Here is a 15,687-nt window from a genome sequence, read left to right as displayed (position 1 = left end):
ATTAAAAAAATTAGTGTATCTATTGAGTGCTTGAGCATGAAAAACATACAATTATTTTGATTTGTTTTATTTAATCGGCCAATTCTGTAGAAACTAACAAGTAGTAAATCATGTATTTTTATAATTTCAATACAACAATTAAACCATGCATTTTTGAAGAAAATAGTCTTATATTTCTAATATTCAATTATCAAAACCCATGCGGACAATTTCGGCTGAAAAAGGATAGAGCTCAATGGTAGCCCGGCCTGCCAGGACGAGAGATGAAAAAAAATGGAAGAATGATAAATAAATTATTTTAAAATAAATAAATGATAATTCCATCCTATAAAATGTAATAATACATTTTGAGTTTAAAAGAACACGATTGTTATTAAAGTTTTTGATGAAAATAAAAAAAATACTTCTTAATATAAAAAAGTGAAAAAAAGTTATAAAAAAAGGCTATAAATATTTAAACCACTTCAATCAATTATTGAATTAGATTTATAAATTTTAAAATTAAAGTTATAAATAAAAATTTTTTGTTACACTTTGTTAATTGAAAAAAATAGTGACAGAAAGTTATTAATACTTAAATTACTTTAATCATTTATTAAATCAAAAATGTGAATTATATAATCAATTTAAAGTTGTAAACAAAAAAAAACTTTATCACACTTTACTAATTAAAAAAAATGAAAAAAAAGTTGAATTAGATTTATAAATTTTAAAAAAAAAATTTGTTATACTTTTTTTACATTAAGAATTTTTTTTTATTTCATAAAAACTTCAATGACATCAGGTCTCTTCAAATTTAAAAAAGATTATGACATTCTGTAAAATCAAATTATTATTTCAATTTCAAAGAGATTTATCTATTATTCCCTCAGAAAATCCAAGCGCATCTCATCCTTCCGGGTTCCAGTTCCAGCTTTTGAAATGTTACCGTTACGCAAAAGCATCAACGTCTCTTTCCCATTTTCAAATTTTGAAGTGAGCTTTATACGTCGAAGGCGAATGCTATTTGATTCCTCATCAGACTCAACCCAGCCCCCCGAGTTTTATACTGTGCCACCACTGCTTTTACTCTGTTGGTATTTCTACTTCAGTCTTCTTCGTCTATTACCATGCCACTCAGACCAATTGATAACGCTCTTCCGACGACAACAAAGGGGCCTAGGAAGCAATCGAAAGTTGTTCAGCCGGCCACCAAACAATCTGAACGTCCTCTGAATGACGAAAATCAGACTCCGATCCAGCCATCCGGGGATGCTGCCATTGATTATATCTCCTCAAAGGATCTTAAACCTATATTCGACCCTGAAGCAAGGATTCAAGTAAGTTCTAGATTTGAGTGGCCACAGAAAAAAACCACATCGTTTTTTTATATTGCCGCTAATTCTGTGATCAATAGCACTGACTCTCGAATTCTTTGAAAATCTAGGGTTTAATCGAAGATTTGGATTCGAAAAATTGGCTCAATGTCTGCGAGGCTTTGAACGATGTCAGGCGCTTCGCATTGTACCACTCATCTCTTCTGCTCCCGGAATTGTAAGTAAACTGTTCAGATATGGGTAACTTGTTCACAATTTTTTGTTGCGCACGTTGTCCATTTTAGCGTGGGTGGTATATATACTTGGGTTTCTTGAAATATATGATGTGAAATTGTAAAAACAGGGGGAAACTTGCATCGGTGGTGGCGAAGACAATGAAAAATCCTCGAAGTGCTCTATGCAAAACCTCTATCATGGCCGCTTCTGATATTTTCAAATCCTTCGGTGATAAATTGTTGGATCCCTCCACCTCTGATGCATTTGATAGCCTGGTGTGATTCACTTTCCTATCATTATCTTACTTTCGTTGGTTGATGTTGTTAATGGATGAAATGGGATTAACTGAAGAGTTGACTCTTAACAGCTGCTGCAGCTGCTGCTAAAAGCATCTCAGGACAAACGGTTTGTGTGTGAAGAAGCAGATAAGGCTCTTACCTCAATGGTGGCTTCAATAGCCCCTTTTCCTCTGCTTGAGAAACTGCGGGCATATGTCAACCATGGCAACCTCCGAGTCAGGGCTAAGGCCGCCGTATCACTCTCCAACAGCGTCTCCAAGATGGTAAGATTGCTGCACAATTGAACAAACTATGCTCGTCGTTATCTTCTGGGGTTATTATTACACAGTGCAGTGAATAATGTTCAAAGTAAACGACATGACATCAGGGGCTCGAAGAAATGAAGGAGTTTGGGTTAGCAGAGATGATTAAAGTGGCGGCTGATTTGCTGAATGATAGACTGCCCGAGGCGAGAGAAGCTGCAAGAAGAATAGCAACTTCTATGTACGGGGCACTTACAAAAGACGAGGATCAGAAGCTGGAGGCGTGGCAGAACTTCTGCCAATCAAAATTGCCAGCCATTCACGCTCTATCAGTGTTCAAAACAGTTAATCCTTAGAGGATACAGGATAGTGCTGTATCTACTTTACTTGTAGTTGCTGGCCTAAAGGCACTTTTAATTCGGGTTGAGAATTTCTTTACCCGCTATAAATGGGCTAGGAAATTCGCAGCATTGCGACCTGACTCATCATAATTTTAGTGACGAATTATGGCTCTCAAACCCAAGCCTTCTAAACAATTATTTTTAATTTAAATTGGTGTGATTGTCTTTAAGATGTGGTATCTTTTCACACTTTTAAATGGCATACTGAATTTAAGAACTTTTACAAATATGGTTCATGTTATAAAATTAAATCAAGTAAACAAATTAATATTTATTATATTTTACATTAAAATCAGTTAATTATATTTATTAATGATATGTCGTTGTATGCTAATAATAAATCTCTTATAAATTTTTAAAATTTTAATAATAAATTTTTTGTATATCAATAATAAATTTTTAGTCCATTAATGTAAACTAGCCACAATACTAAATTTTTGGACAATAAGCTAATTTATCCTTGTATTTATCACATCTCTACACCGCGGGAAGCTTGTTTTAAGTTTCAACATCCATAACTATGTTGTTGCTAAATTTCTTGTATTTGAATTTTATGATTGAGCTTCCATTTATGTAGTGATAAAGGAATCTCTCCACTCATCACTGAATTCGATGGCAGGCACAATTCTGGCTAGTTCTCTACACTACTTTTATGCAATTGAAGACTATCATGCCTATTTAACGAAAACCTAGTTGGCTCTAGCTATCTTGCAGAGGACACGAACACACCCGAATCACATCGTAATAAAGCTTATGTGTAAAAAAAATAAAGATTCTATGCCAATAGAGTCGTGACATCCATGACCCAAGTCATTAAATGGGACACGTTAAGGCAGCCCAAACAACTATATATTGGCCCATAAGATGCCCAATAGGCTCGAATGAAAGACTTTACTGCATACATGAGCCATCAAAGAAAGTACAGGACCTCAAACCCGAATCTTGCAACGACTAATTTTAAAGTTGCGGTGAGTTTCTTTAAGATGTGTCTTTCCTCGAGTCTTTGTCCATTTATTCTATCCCTTTATTTTTGAACAATCATTCCTTAATCCTAACAAGTGTCATGTTTCACTCAAACTTAAAAAAGCCCATGTCATATACATGTTTGAGTACCAAAATGTAACTGACTCGATGACCCATAATTTGTGTCTTAAAATTTCAAATTCTGCATAAGAACTTTATTGTTAAAATGAAATTTGTTTATGTTACTAAATTGCCCATTGAACCTGATTTGAGTAGGAAGTCAAATAAAGTAATAAGATTCATGAGCCTTGAGATTTTTAGTTTAAGTTGTAATGTATTTTTATTGCTCTTGCTTCTTTTTGGGAAGCTATTCCCTATTACGTTTGAGTCAATATAAAAAGTTCTACATTAGATATAATTTTGATTAATAACTAATATATAATAAAGTGAAATAACTCATAAATTTGATGATTAGTTTTTGAATTAAGATATAATATCTTTTTATTTTTTACTAATTTGTTTTCCCTTATTTTTAAGCGTTCGCTTTCCATGCCCAATTTAGCAGTGGCAAGGACTTATGTGTCACACACAATTTTTTTTTTTAATACAAGGCCATGGTAAAAATTATGTAAAAAGACTAAGATCACGTCAAGTCAAAAGCCATAAGGCTCTTCCAATCAGTAGGCGGTCTGTCAAATAAGATAATATCAAAATATTTTCTAAGAATCCTATGGGCTAGAAGATTAGCACATCTATTACCTTTTCTATGAACATGATTAAAAGTGATATCCCGGTCTCGTATGGTGAGATTCCTTATATTTTTTATAATAGCTAAGAGAGGGTGATTATAAGAGGGGTTACAATCAATGACAGATAGAACCTCCATAGAATTTAAGTAGACATTTACTTTGTCTTTGGTGGACTTAACATTCCAGTAAAGGTTCAGTCCTTCTTATATCTTTGTGAGTTCAACAATGTCACATACAATTTGAAGTATCCATAAACTTAAGTTTTGAGGCTCCTCGCTCCCTCCGCGCGTGCGCAGGGGCACTTATCTGCATTAGCAAATCAACGGAAATAAGTAACCAAAGCAGTTTGATTTCCTAAGCAGGAAAAAAAAAAGATACTTTGATCTTTCATTGAAATTTTAGTTCATAAAATTGTTCAATGTACATTTCACACAAGGACAAAACCCCAGTGCCAATTTTTGAAGACTATCCTAAGTTATTTTCCCACTCATAAGTTGAGGGAAAGAAGATAAAAACAAGCATATTGTTTTTTTTTAAAAAAATTGTTAGATAAAAAGTTCAGTTTTTGCAGTAAAACAAAATAAAGGATTTTTTTGATGAAATTGATAAAGCGCTCTAGTTAGATACCCAAAAAATAAAGGAAAAAGGAAAAGCACTATACATGGGTTGTTTTGTTGTAACTAAACTATCGTCTTTATTTTTCAGAAATACAATTAGAGTAATTCTTATTTGCCCTAGCACGTTTTCTTGTCATGCTCACAAGATTCTCGTCCTAATTACAACAGAACTGTGTGTAAAGGCTACGTGGGGGAGAATAAAGACTAGGACTGGCCTTCGAAAATCTGAGACGAGATAGACCGGATTTACTCTTCGTAGTAGCAAGCATTCTTTATAGTTGTTAAGACAAAAAATGTACATTATAAATGCCCCGGTCAAATTTAATATCTTTATTAGTAGACATGGAGAGGAAATGCCCATGTGAGTTGCTGCGGCATAACAGCAGCTCAAGTGGATTTGAATTGACAAATGAAAACTATCAGACAGCCTCGCCATGTGGTTATGTTCAGGTATTACCCAAAGCATGCTCTGTCCACGGCTCAACCCAGAAGAATACTAACTACAAATGGTGTTCCATTTAATTTGTGCAACAAACGACTAAACCAGATAATGAAGTTGTAGGCCAGCTATTCGATTAGCGATACATGTTGCTCCGTGTTCTTTCAGTTTACACTGGCGCAACTATTATACTGACTTATCTGAACTTCTGAAGATTGCATGATACCATCCCTTTGCGTGCACTATCTGCCAAAAGGTAACGAAAGTGGACACAGATTCAGATTCAATGCCTCCCTTCACAAGCTTCTCTAATCCCATTTACTTAAACGTAATTCTGCCCGGCAAATTTAAATCTGGTCAATATCACTACATGATTTTCCCAGACTATATATAACAGCACTGGCTGGATTCCAGGATCAATAAAATCTAGATAAATACGACACTCTCCAACCCAGTTTCCACGTGTCTGTATCGTCTCCATATATACACACATGGCGTTGCCTAATGGTTCAAACATCATTACTCGAGGGAAAAGAGCCCAATCGTTCAAACATGGAGCAACCTCACAAGGGCATAGTTTTGAACCAGAATAACTCACACTGTTGGGGTCTTCATCACACTTCTATAAAGAATGAGCAAAATACAAACGGCAATCAACAAATAAAGGAACTTACAGATATAAAAGTGGCCATGGTGCAATTATTCCTTCCAATTATACAGCAGACTACCCGACGGCATAAAGATGGCTATTGAATACAGGATAGACACAGATGAAGATTTTTTTTTTTTTTCAAAAATCAATATCACTCAAAATACTAAAACAATGATCGGTGAAAATAAATAAATAGAAAATACAATTTTCAACACTATCGTAAGTGATCAATAGCAACACATTACACATTGAATTGTACTAAATTAAACAGAGTATAGCAGCAGACAGATGGTGGGAAGCAATACTTGTTCATGACGCTTATCACCATCTCTCTGGAAACCGTCAAGAAGTGGCCAACTTGATAGCTTTGAAAGATGGATGCAGCAATCCAAGCTCATCCTTCACATCGAGTGGGTTGCTGGTCTCATTTCTCACTCTCTTTACTCTGCGACTACCAAGTGATTTGTGGGTGAAGCCATACATTTGCAAAATCTGGTTGTCTCCAAAATTGTAGGCTCGGTCCATCTGTCTCAAGCACCTCTCAACGGGGTAATCCCCAAATTTTCCACAGGGCTTGCAACCCACAAAGTGAGTCACAAGAGGCCACCGATGATCACCAAGACCTGGATGGTAATTTTCAATCATTTCTTCATACCGATCAACCAAAATACCCCAATATCCGTGCAAATAATAAGCATTCTCAAGGTAAACCTTGTCACCCCATTTGTCCCTCTGCTTCGCTAATATATAAACCATAGCAGATTGGTCATCAGCTTCAAATACAGGCCGATTTTTCAGCTCCCTGGTGAGGATTTTCCCAGCTTCGTCTCTGATTTTCCCTTTAGGACCCATGGGCGCCCAGGTATCAAGAATGTCCAACGACCATTGACAATTCCTCAGGAGGAAACTCCCAGTGTTCAGACCGATCCAATTCTTCTCATCGTACACCATTTCATTCCAGCCGTGCATCACAAAATTGTGATCCTTGTAGCGTTCCCACGGTACCTCGAACGCCATATCAGTGAACATTGCGTCACTGTCCATCCACCATAGAAACTCAATCTCCGGATGAGACAGCAACAATTTCCGAATCAATGGGAGCTTGGCCCAGAATCCAGCCATTTCAGCATCGAGAAGAGCCATATTGTAGAAAATTTCAATCCCATGTAGCCTACAGTAATCAATCTTGTTCTTAATTGACTTCAACAGGTAATGATCCCCCACCGGATTCTCGCACGGCTTGGGTGAAGACCCAGTAACAAGAAGCACCCTGGGCTTATTAGGTCCGATAAAATTCGGGTAATCTGGGTTGTTTCTCAACCACTCGGCACGCTGTTCGTCCCAATCTGAAATCTTGGGGCCGAGACTGTAAGGTGTATTTGGATCACGCTTCTCGTCATCGCCTCCCTCGTCGACCAGAATCTTCGATATATCGAAGGTCGCGTAGTTGTTGGATTGCGAAGAGGCGGAGTTGTCGGGTTGAGCTTCTTCGAGGACGCGATGCGGCTCAACGCGCCGGCCACGCGAGTACAAGTGGTCACGGATCTCGTTGAAGTCTTGCTCGGGGGTGCCAAACTTGCCGGCGCCAATGGTGCCACGCAGAACGACGACGGTGAGGAAGAGGCAGAGGAAGGTGACGGTGCCGTGGCGGCACGCCCTCTGGATCTGACGGAGTCGGCGATGTCCAAGACACCGTTCCAGCATTATTGAGTCGACTCGGCCGAGATGAACCGCCGACACAAACCCTCTTGTTCCAGCTCAACGAGGAGGAAAAAATAGGGGGAGAAGGGATTGCGATTATTTGGCAGGGTCTTGGGTCCAAATGAAATTGAAATGCAATGAAATGAAGGTGGTCAGGTCACTCAGGTGGACGCGGGATGGGGTGATCAAGATCGTAAATATGGTGAAAATTATGGTTTATTTATTCCCACAGAGGGATAGTCGGTGGAGCTCAAATGCGCAATGGCCCACGGATTCAGATCAAGCCCAAAGGAAATGAGCACGGAATGTTCCTGACAGTGTGTGTAATATATATACTGTTGTTACACATCCCTTCTTTGGCGTTTTTTATTATCTTTTACTTGCCTTTGGTTGGTAAAATTTAGTACTGTCCTTTTTTCCACCCTCAAGAAAGTATAATTATAATTATTTGTATGTTGCAATTTAAAATATGATCTTTATCCACGGTAAATAGAATTTAAAAAAAAAGCCAATCAATCATGTGGACCACAAACAGTAGAGTAACACTGGTTTAGGATTATTTTATCTATTTGATGGTTGTGATTTTTATATTTATCTAAATTCAAGCGATTTTTAATTATCTCTATCTCTCGATTTTGTTTTGAAGTCAACAGCTTGTACCCAAGGCTAGCTCCAGATCCGAGCATTTCCCGAGTAACGTGGAATTATTATTAAGCAAGAATTTTTTCTCGCTTTCACTTTTTGTTTTGAAGTCAACAGCTTGTACCCAAGGCTAGCTCCAGATCCGAGCTTTACCCGAGTAACGTGGAATTATTATTAAGCAAGAATTTTTTCTCGCTTTCACTTTTTGTTTTCAGTTTCTGGAGAATCAAGTGATTCTCCCCCAATATTTCTTTGGCCCTTAGGTTTTTGAGTTGTACTGCTGCTTGGTCATCAATATATTGAAGTTCAAATATAAAGCTACAATTGATTTTTATATTCTCATACAATTAATTTTTATATAGCATAAGATGAATAACGATGAGTCTAAAGCTTCATGGGACCGGAAAAATATTAAAATATTTATTGACATATGTTTAGAATAGGCTCGAAAATCACAAAGAAATTGTGGTAGTTTCACCAAAGTAGGATGGCTAAATATTATTTATAGCTTCAATGAGAGGATTGGAAAGAAGTATGGCAAACAAGTCAAAAACAAGTGGGATAATATGAGAAAAGAGTGGGTGCTTTGGGATAACTTGGTTTCAAATGAGACAGGATTAGGACGGGATTACGCAAACAATATGGTGGATGCTTCAAATGATTGGTGGAAGAAGAAGATATTAGTGTGATGCTATTATGTGGGGCTATATATTTATTCTGTTTATTTATGTATCCTGTAATATTATGAGTAATTTATGTGCAAGAAAATCCATTATACGAAGCAATAAAAAATAAAGAATTACATTTTGCCAATTAATTAACTGAGAATTCCAAGGTACCACCACCAATGGACCTAGAGCATGGACACCTTCAAGTGGAGTTTTGACTAATGTTTACAATAGGAATGAAGGTGAGGATGAAGATGTATATCACCCAAGTATGGTAAATGAGGGCATTGATTTGAAAGAAGGTTCAGGAGATAGTTATGAGATTTTAAAAATTACTGAAGTAAGTAGTGAATTCAATAGAGTAGTTTTGAATGCTTCTTAAAGAATCTTAAGTGGAGGTAGTGGTAAGAGGAAGAGGGGTGAAAGCAATAACAATAGAAAAAAAAACAAGTTACCCAATATAAGTCAAGTGGCAGATGCAATGAGTGTGATAGCCCAAACAATAAAGGAAGGATCTCAATAGGCCAAGGAAACATCAATTCTTGAAGTTATGTCTATAGTCAAATAATGGGAAGAAGTTGCAATTGACAGATAGTAGGTTTCACAATACATGTCACTCTTCGTGTCTCGAGAGGCCAGGGTGATGTTTTTGATCACGAAGGATGATAAAGAAAGTGTATTGGAATGGTTGAGATATCAGTATTATGAGAATGGTTGATTATGAGGGTTTTAAAACTTGTTATCTTACTTAAAGAGTATCTGACACGTTTGTATTATATTGTTAAATTTAACTTATGCAGCCCTTTGAACTACTTCTGTGTTTTTTATATATGCTATTGAAGTATTATAATATTGTGGAAAAGTTATTAATATTTGCATGGGTAAATTATTCAGATATATTTATAATTAAAATAAAGTGCACATGTTATTTATGTGTTTGGCTACAAGTAGCAAGATGTATGGACGAGTCATCTAACAAAAGGTTAAAGAGAGCCCAAAAAGTTAGTGCTTTCATTGGATTGTATGCAGCAAAACATTTGTATGAAGAACCATGAAGAAATAGTGAATAAATAGGTCATTCGTGGGTGAATGAAATATTAAAAGGACACCCAGTCCATTGCTATGAAGTATTTAGAATGGAACCACACGTGTTTCATCAATTATGCAGTGAGTTGACATGGCATGGACTGAAGGATACTAGGCAAATGAGAGTATAAGAAATGGCTGTAATATTTTTAAATATAATTGGACATGGGTTGGGAAACAAGATGGTATAAAAAAGATTTCAACATTCAAGATAGACTATTCATAGACATTTCCATGAAGTTTTAATGGCTTACTCGAAACTTGCAATGAAATATATCAAACCACAGGATAAGTCCTTTCATCGTGTATCAAACAAGATACAAAATGATAAGTGATATTGGCTATTTTTCAAAAATGCAGTTGGAGCAATTGATGGCACACATGTTCTCTATGTAGTCACTGCCAGTAAAAAATCAAAATATATTGGAAGAAAAGGAATCCTTATGCAAAATGTAAAGCTGTGTGTGACTGGGACATGTGCTTTACTTTTGTCTTAGTTGTGTGGGAGGGCATTACACATGATACTAGCATTTTTGAACGTGCTCTGACAACTCAATCAATAAACTTTCCATATCCGCCTTTAGGTATGCTTGTTTATTCAATTTATTTATGTTAGACTATTCAACTTACAAACATTGATAATAATCTCTTTTTTACAAAGTAAATATTATTTGGTGGATATTAGTTATCCAACACCAAATGAATATCTTGGTCTGTATAGATGGGAATGCTATCATCTCCTTGATTTTAGAAGACAAATTGGATTGGATTTGTAAACAATAATAAAGTCTTTAATTATTTTCATTCAAGTTTACAGTGTACAATAGAAAGAATATTTAGAGTTTGAAAGAACAAGTTTGCAATTTTATGCAACATAACTAGCCACAACTGTGATATACAAGTTCAGATTGTTGTTGTGTCAATGGTAATACATAATTTCATTAGAAGATACTCTAATTTTAATTTTGATTTTATGTGTCATGAAAGGGAAGATCAGGAAGACCATGAGGATCAGTAAGACTATGACATTGATGAACATTTGTCCTTACCATCATCCATAACATCTTCTTCATCAACTATGACTAATATTTATGATATCATTAGGGATCAATTTGTATGCAATTATCTTCATTAGTTGTTGTAAAATTGATATTTGGTATTTGAGAATTAAATCTTTCTCTTTTATTAAATTTATTTTAACTAAAATATATTGAGTTACTTATTTACATAAATTTAAATTTAAATTTCAATATTAATATAATTTAAATTTTTTAATTAATTAGATATGTAATTTAAATAATATATTTCACTTCTTAAATAAAATGTAATAACTTTAATAATATTATATACAAATTTATTAATAATTTAATTTTAAAAGGCAATATCTTTTATGATAATTTATACAGTTAAGATTAATTTTAAATAAATTATCCAAATATTTTTATTTTTATTAAAATTAATTTTTAAAAATAATATTTAAAAAGTTATAACATAATTAATTATAATTATAATTTATTATTTAATTAATTATTTTTATAATTTATTATATCTTATTAAAATTCAAATGGGCACTCCATTGTTGGGTTAGACGAGGGTCCTTATGGGCAGGCCTTCATCGCCAACGTTTCGGGCACTTGAGGGCGCCGCATTAAAAACCGAAGTCCCAACCCGCCCAAAATAAGAAACTAGGTTTTCGTCATATAAGAGTCCTTCAGCTTCAAAACTCGCTGTCTCGGCTGCACGCCTGTTTCTCCGCCTCCTCTGGTACGTTTGCCCACTCTCTGCAATCTTGGTTGCTTACTTGTTGATTTATTCACCGATTTTCGGTGTTCCACTGTGTTTTCCTCCTTGGTTTGTTCTGGGTTTTCTGTTGTTGGGGGGAACGATGCGCGACACTTATCGGACCTCAAATACTCTCGGTTTTTTATTTTATTCTAGAGTTTTAAATTCTGGTTTTTCGAGATATTCAGCTAAATTTTGAAACGTTGATGATGTCACAGTAATACCATATAGCCTAGATCTGTTTGAACGTTACCGACGTAATAGACTGTTTTCGTTCTGGATTCCTATGCGACGTGGATGCCTGAAGTTCTTCGTGTTTTCTTCCGTGTTTCTAACATTTCATATGATTTATTTATTTGTTTGTAGCTTCGTGGTGGTGCTTATTTCGCGTCTATCGAAACGTTATCGAGTTTTGTAAAAATGAAAATGAAAATCCCTATTTTACGCAGAACATGACTGATAAGTTTCATTTTTTTTTTAATATTCACCATGCTTGAGTGTTTATAGATACTGCGGTTAACTGGGAATTTTCAAACACCAAGTACTGTTGTTTCAAATTTATAAATGCGCCTATTTTTCATGAGGACATTAACCTTCAAACTCATTTGATAATGGTTTTTAACTTGCAGAAGACATAATCTTTAACAATTTGTACTTTCGTTGTATTCTATTTTGAGTCAGGTTCCTAGATCCTTAACAAAAAATCTTTTATACGCTCACAAGAAAGATGCAGAATGAGGAGGGACAGATTACTGAACTTTACATTCCAAGGAAATGGTATGTCTTTACATTTTCTTAATTTGTTGTTGATATTTGTGCTGTGGTTTATTCTTTGATCTATGCGGGATCTGAACTAATTAGTGATTTTCTTCAGCTCTGCAACAAATAGATTGATAACGGCAAAGGACCATGCCTCCGTGCAGATTAACATTGGGCATTTGGACGAGAATGGTATCTACAATGGTCATTTCTCCACATTTGCTCTATGTGGTTTCATTCGTGCCCAGGTCAGTATAATTAATCTTACCAGTTTTGTAACATGTTCAGGAATTGTATAAAGGTTGAATATAAACAGATTTGTGCCCTAGTAGTAAACGTATGATTGTTTTCCCCAGTAATTGTCTGAACGTTGGCAACTTGGTTATGTGGATTTATCTTCCTATGGCAACTGAAGATTCCGATAGTCCTATAACATTCTTTTGATATTTGATTTATGTTATTTGATATTTGAAGATTCCCAGTAATTGGATTTGTGTTATTTGATATTTGAACTCCATCTATCCCATTCTTTTGCTTTTTCATAAAATTAACATAAAATTTAATGATTGATGACTGAGCAGATGTTGGATTTCTGGTGATTTGGTTGCATTTATGTGAAGGTTTGGAAATTTAGGCTGTTGAGATGTATGTTATGATTACCTGATATCTGTCTAATTTAAGTAGCAAATCATTGATTGCACTTGAGAATTCCATTTCATGGATTCAGAAATAAAAAAATTGTGTTAATCTATGTATCAGTGCGATGAACTTGTGCCTCATTTGGTACGGTGGAAATGTTTTTGATGGAAATGAAAAGTGGAAATGGATATGGATATGGAAGTGGATATGGGATTTTAAAATATGTTTGGTATGTTCATGGAATTCAAAAATTACTGTTATTAAATATTAATATTAAAAATATGAAAAGACTAAAATGCCCCTCATCCTAAAAAAATTTACCCCAACCCAAATCATCCGAATCGAAGCAAAGTTCTAGCAGATTCCAGGTGCAAGTAGAAATCAATCAAATACATTTATGCAAAAATGAAGCAAAAATTGTGATCCATCAGAAATTGCAGATGCAGCCTCCATTAACGATTGATTCAAACAGGTGGAAACAAGGGATGGCACGAAGGAAGATGATGATATTGTTGAGGTTTTGGAAACTGATTTCCCATGGCGATGTCACTGCCATTGCTGAAGCAAGGGATGGCACAGAGGAAGATGATGACATTGTTGAGGTTTTGGAAATTGATTTTCGACGGTGATGTCGCCGCCATCACTGAGGACTTCCTTGGATGCGATGGGGTTTCAATCGCCGACCAAATGGTTTCGAAAGGAAGAACTGACAAAGTGAATCAGTGAAGAACAAAACCCATAGCACCCTCCATGACTTCTCTCTACAAATTGATAAGAGAGGGGGATGAAGACAAAACGACAGGGAGCAGTGGAAGTGGAATCAGTGAGGGAGGAGGTCATTGATGTTGGTGAAGGGAATAGAATGAGTGATGGCGGTTGAGCAGCGGAGTTGTAATATCACGCTCCACTGTCGGCTACACCAATTCCCAGCCAAAAAAAATAAACAAGAAGAAGCAAACTCAAATTAACATTCACCTTCAACATTAAAAACCACCATCGGACCCATTCCAGAAATTGCCACCTACCTTCATCACCTAATCCATTGGAATCATTCCAAACCAATACACCCCATACTAAAAAAAAAAATGGCAAACCCATTTCAACACCCACTTCCATCACCAAACCAAAATTTCAAATCCCAACCTTGTCAAACCTCTCTAGGTTGAGGCCATGGGTTCATCTTCATTTTTCAAGCTTCAAAAATCAGATCTACATTTTACGCCAAAAAAAAATCAAACAATCATCCATCAAGAACCAAATTTCATAAAGACCAACAAAAGAAAAAGAGAATCGGAGCATCACTATAAGCATCGACCAAAGCAAGGGGTTGTAGATCAAAATCAAAGCAAATGACTACAAGCGTCGACCACAAGATAAAAAATCGAGAGGGAGGGAGGGAGTTGAAAATAGTGTGAGATGAGTGCCGTTGAAGACCAAAGTTGATGGCATTGTTGCTGTTAGGTAGGGATGGTGTTGATGGCCTTGTTGCTATTCGGAGCGGGATGAGTGTTGAAAATGGTGGTGGGGTGGAATGTTGAAAATCTGAGTGGGGTGGAGGGGCAAATCTGTCTTAAAATTTGATTAGTGGTACAATTCTATGGAACTCATCTCATTTTCATGGGTCTCTTCATGGAATCCAATTCAACCACTTTTGGTGAAATTCAATTCCATTTGGAAATCAAATTCAGGCATACCAAACTAACATTTTTTTTTTCAATTGCATATCCATTTCTAAATCCATGTTTTAAATTCTAGCGTATCAAATGGAACCTTGATGCTTTTGATGTCATTGTAGTGGAGGGTTGCCCATGGGACATGTGGTTATATGGCATGCTGTGATATTGATAATGTCATTTAAGGTGCATGTCTAAGGCGAGTCTTGTGATAACGTTTTTTTTTCCAGGGAGATGCTGATAGTGCATTAGATCGTTTATGGCAGAAGAAGAAAGTCGAAGTCAAGCAACAGTAGAAGTGGATGATAAGTTTTCTTTTAAGTTTTGTTGTAAGGGATGTTTGAGAATTATTGTTGAGTTTTTGTTAGTTTAGCTTTGAATGTTGCAATACTTGATTTTTCTCCTCAGCGGTACCAGCTAAAACTAAATGTCCTTTCTGTCTGGCTAATAGCGATGCATTTGGAAGTGATTTGATAATTGGTCGGCTTCCTCCTGCTGTTGGTGCAGCGATATGTTTATCAATCTGTATGGTTCTGGTTTGGATAGCATTCAGCTAGAATAATGATTGAACTAATAATAGAAATCACATGATAATGGGTCTCAATGTACTTGTTTAAGTACCAACGTATCTGGTTTTAGGTTGAAAATCATCCTAAAAAAACAAAAAATCATAGTTTTGATAGTTTTCATTTGCAGTTACACAGCTAAATATGCCATGAGTTCGTTTGAAAAAAGTCGTACGCTGCATTCTTCCTGCCCGCCAATTTTAGTTGGAAAAAAACGTAACGGAATATGATCCCTTCTAATAAAGAGGCATATATTACACAATATTCAAACCAAAAA

At 35.7% G+C, this 15,687-nt stretch overlaps 3 protein-coding genes across 6 annotated transcripts; 2 read left to right on the top strand and 1 right to left on the bottom strand.

Annotated features, from left to right (window-relative positions):
- The first annotated feature begins 1,009 nt into the window (after positions 1-1,009).
- LOC129320865 (uncharacterized) lies at positions 1,010-2,644 on the top strand. Its single transcript, XM_054966520.1, has 5 exons — positions 1,010-1,319; positions 1,427-1,533; positions 1,660-1,807; positions 1,900-2,094; positions 2,199-2,644. Exons 1-5 carry the CDS (start codon positions 1,110-1,112, stop codon positions 2,427-2,429), a joined length of 891 nt encoding a protein of 296 aa, XP_054822495.1. The 5' UTR covers positions 1,010-1,109; the 3' UTR covers positions 2,430-2,644.
- Positions 2,645-4,294: 1,650 nt separating this feature from the next.
- On the bottom strand, positions 4,295-7,783 carry LOC129320742 (xyloglucan 6-xylosyltransferase 2-like). 3 transcript variants are annotated; one of them, XM_054966319.1, is made up of 2 exons: positions 6,200-7,783; positions 4,295-4,492 (listed from the first exon to the last, which is right to left on the bottom strand). In XM_054966319.1, exon 1 carries the CDS (start codon positions 7,596-7,598, stop codon positions 6,237-6,239), a length of 1,362 nt encoding a protein of 453 aa, XP_054822294.1. In that variant the 5' UTR covers positions 7,599-7,783; the 3' UTR covers positions 4,295-4,492; positions 6,200-6,236. The 3 variants fall into 3 exon arrangements, with proteins under 3 accessions (XP_054822294.1, XP_054822296.1, XP_054822295.1); XM_054966321.1 differs by lacking the exon at positions 4,295-4,492 and adding an exon at positions 5,149-5,576; XM_054966320.1 differs by lacking the exon at positions 4,295-4,492 and adding an exon at positions 5,149-5,488.
- Positions 7,784-11,603: 3,820 nt separating this feature from the next.
- LOC129320157 (40S ribosomal protein S21-like) lies at positions 11,604-15,321 on the top strand. Of its 2 annotated transcripts, none has more exons than XM_054965389.1 (4): positions 11,604-11,755; positions 12,455-12,550; positions 12,648-12,780; positions 13,644-15,126. In XM_054965389.1, the coding sequence occupies exons 2-4, from the start codon at positions 12,501-12,503 to the stop codon at positions 13,731-13,733; spliced, it is 273 nt and encodes a 90-aa protein (XP_054821364.1). In that variant the 5' UTR covers positions 11,604-11,755; positions 12,455-12,500; the 3' UTR covers positions 13,734-15,126. The 2 variants fall into 2 exon arrangements, with proteins under 2 accessions (XP_054821364.1, XP_054821365.1); XM_054965390.1 differs by having other exon boundaries at positions 11,611-11,755; positions 15,075-15,321.
- The last annotated feature ends 366 nt before the right edge of the window (positions 15,322-15,687 follow it).

Source organism: Prosopis cineraria, unplaced genomic scaffold (assembly GCF_029017545.1).
Source record: "Prosopis cineraria cultivar Desert tree isolate PC_DT_omini unplaced genomic scaffold, ASM2901754v1 PC9, whole genome shotgun sequence".
Lineage (NCBI taxonomy): Eukaryota > Viridiplantae > Streptophyta > Magnoliopsida > Fabales > Fabaceae > Prosopis > Prosopis cineraria.
The sequence above is the reverse complement of the archived record's forward strand: the minus strand, read 5'-3'. Positions and strand labels throughout refer to the sequence as shown.

Excerpts from the sequence above, each read along its gene's own strand:
- LOC129320157 (XM_054965389.1), top strand. The coding sequence starts at position 12,501 with ATGCAGAATGAGGAGGGACAGATTACTGAACTTTACATTCCAAGGAAA. Across the intron at positions 12,551-12,647 it reads CTTTACATTCCAAGGAAATG|CTCTGCAACAAATAGATTGA; the intron begins GTATGTCTTTAC and ends GATTTTCTTCAG. Across the intron at positions 12,781-13,643 it reads GTGGTTTCATTCGTGCCCAG|GTGGAAACAAGGGATGGCAC; the intron begins GTCAGTATAATT and ends TGATTCAAACAG.
- LOC129320865 (XM_054966520.1), top strand. The coding sequence starts at position 1,110 with ATGCCACTCAGACCAATTGATAACGCTCTTCCGACGACAACAAAGGGG. Across the intron at positions 1,534-1,659 it reads TCTCTTCTGCTCCCGGAATT|GGGGAAACTTGCATCGGTGG; the intron begins GTAAGTAAACTG and ends TTGTAAAAACAG. Across the intron at positions 2,095-2,198 it reads CCAACAGCGTCTCCAAGATG|GGGCTCGAAGAAATGAAGGA; the intron begins GTAAGATTGCTG and ends ACATGACATCAG.
- LOC129320742 (XM_054966319.1), bottom strand. The coding sequence starts at position 7,598 with ATGCTGGAACGGTGTCTTGGACATCGCCGACTCCGTCAGATCCAGAGG.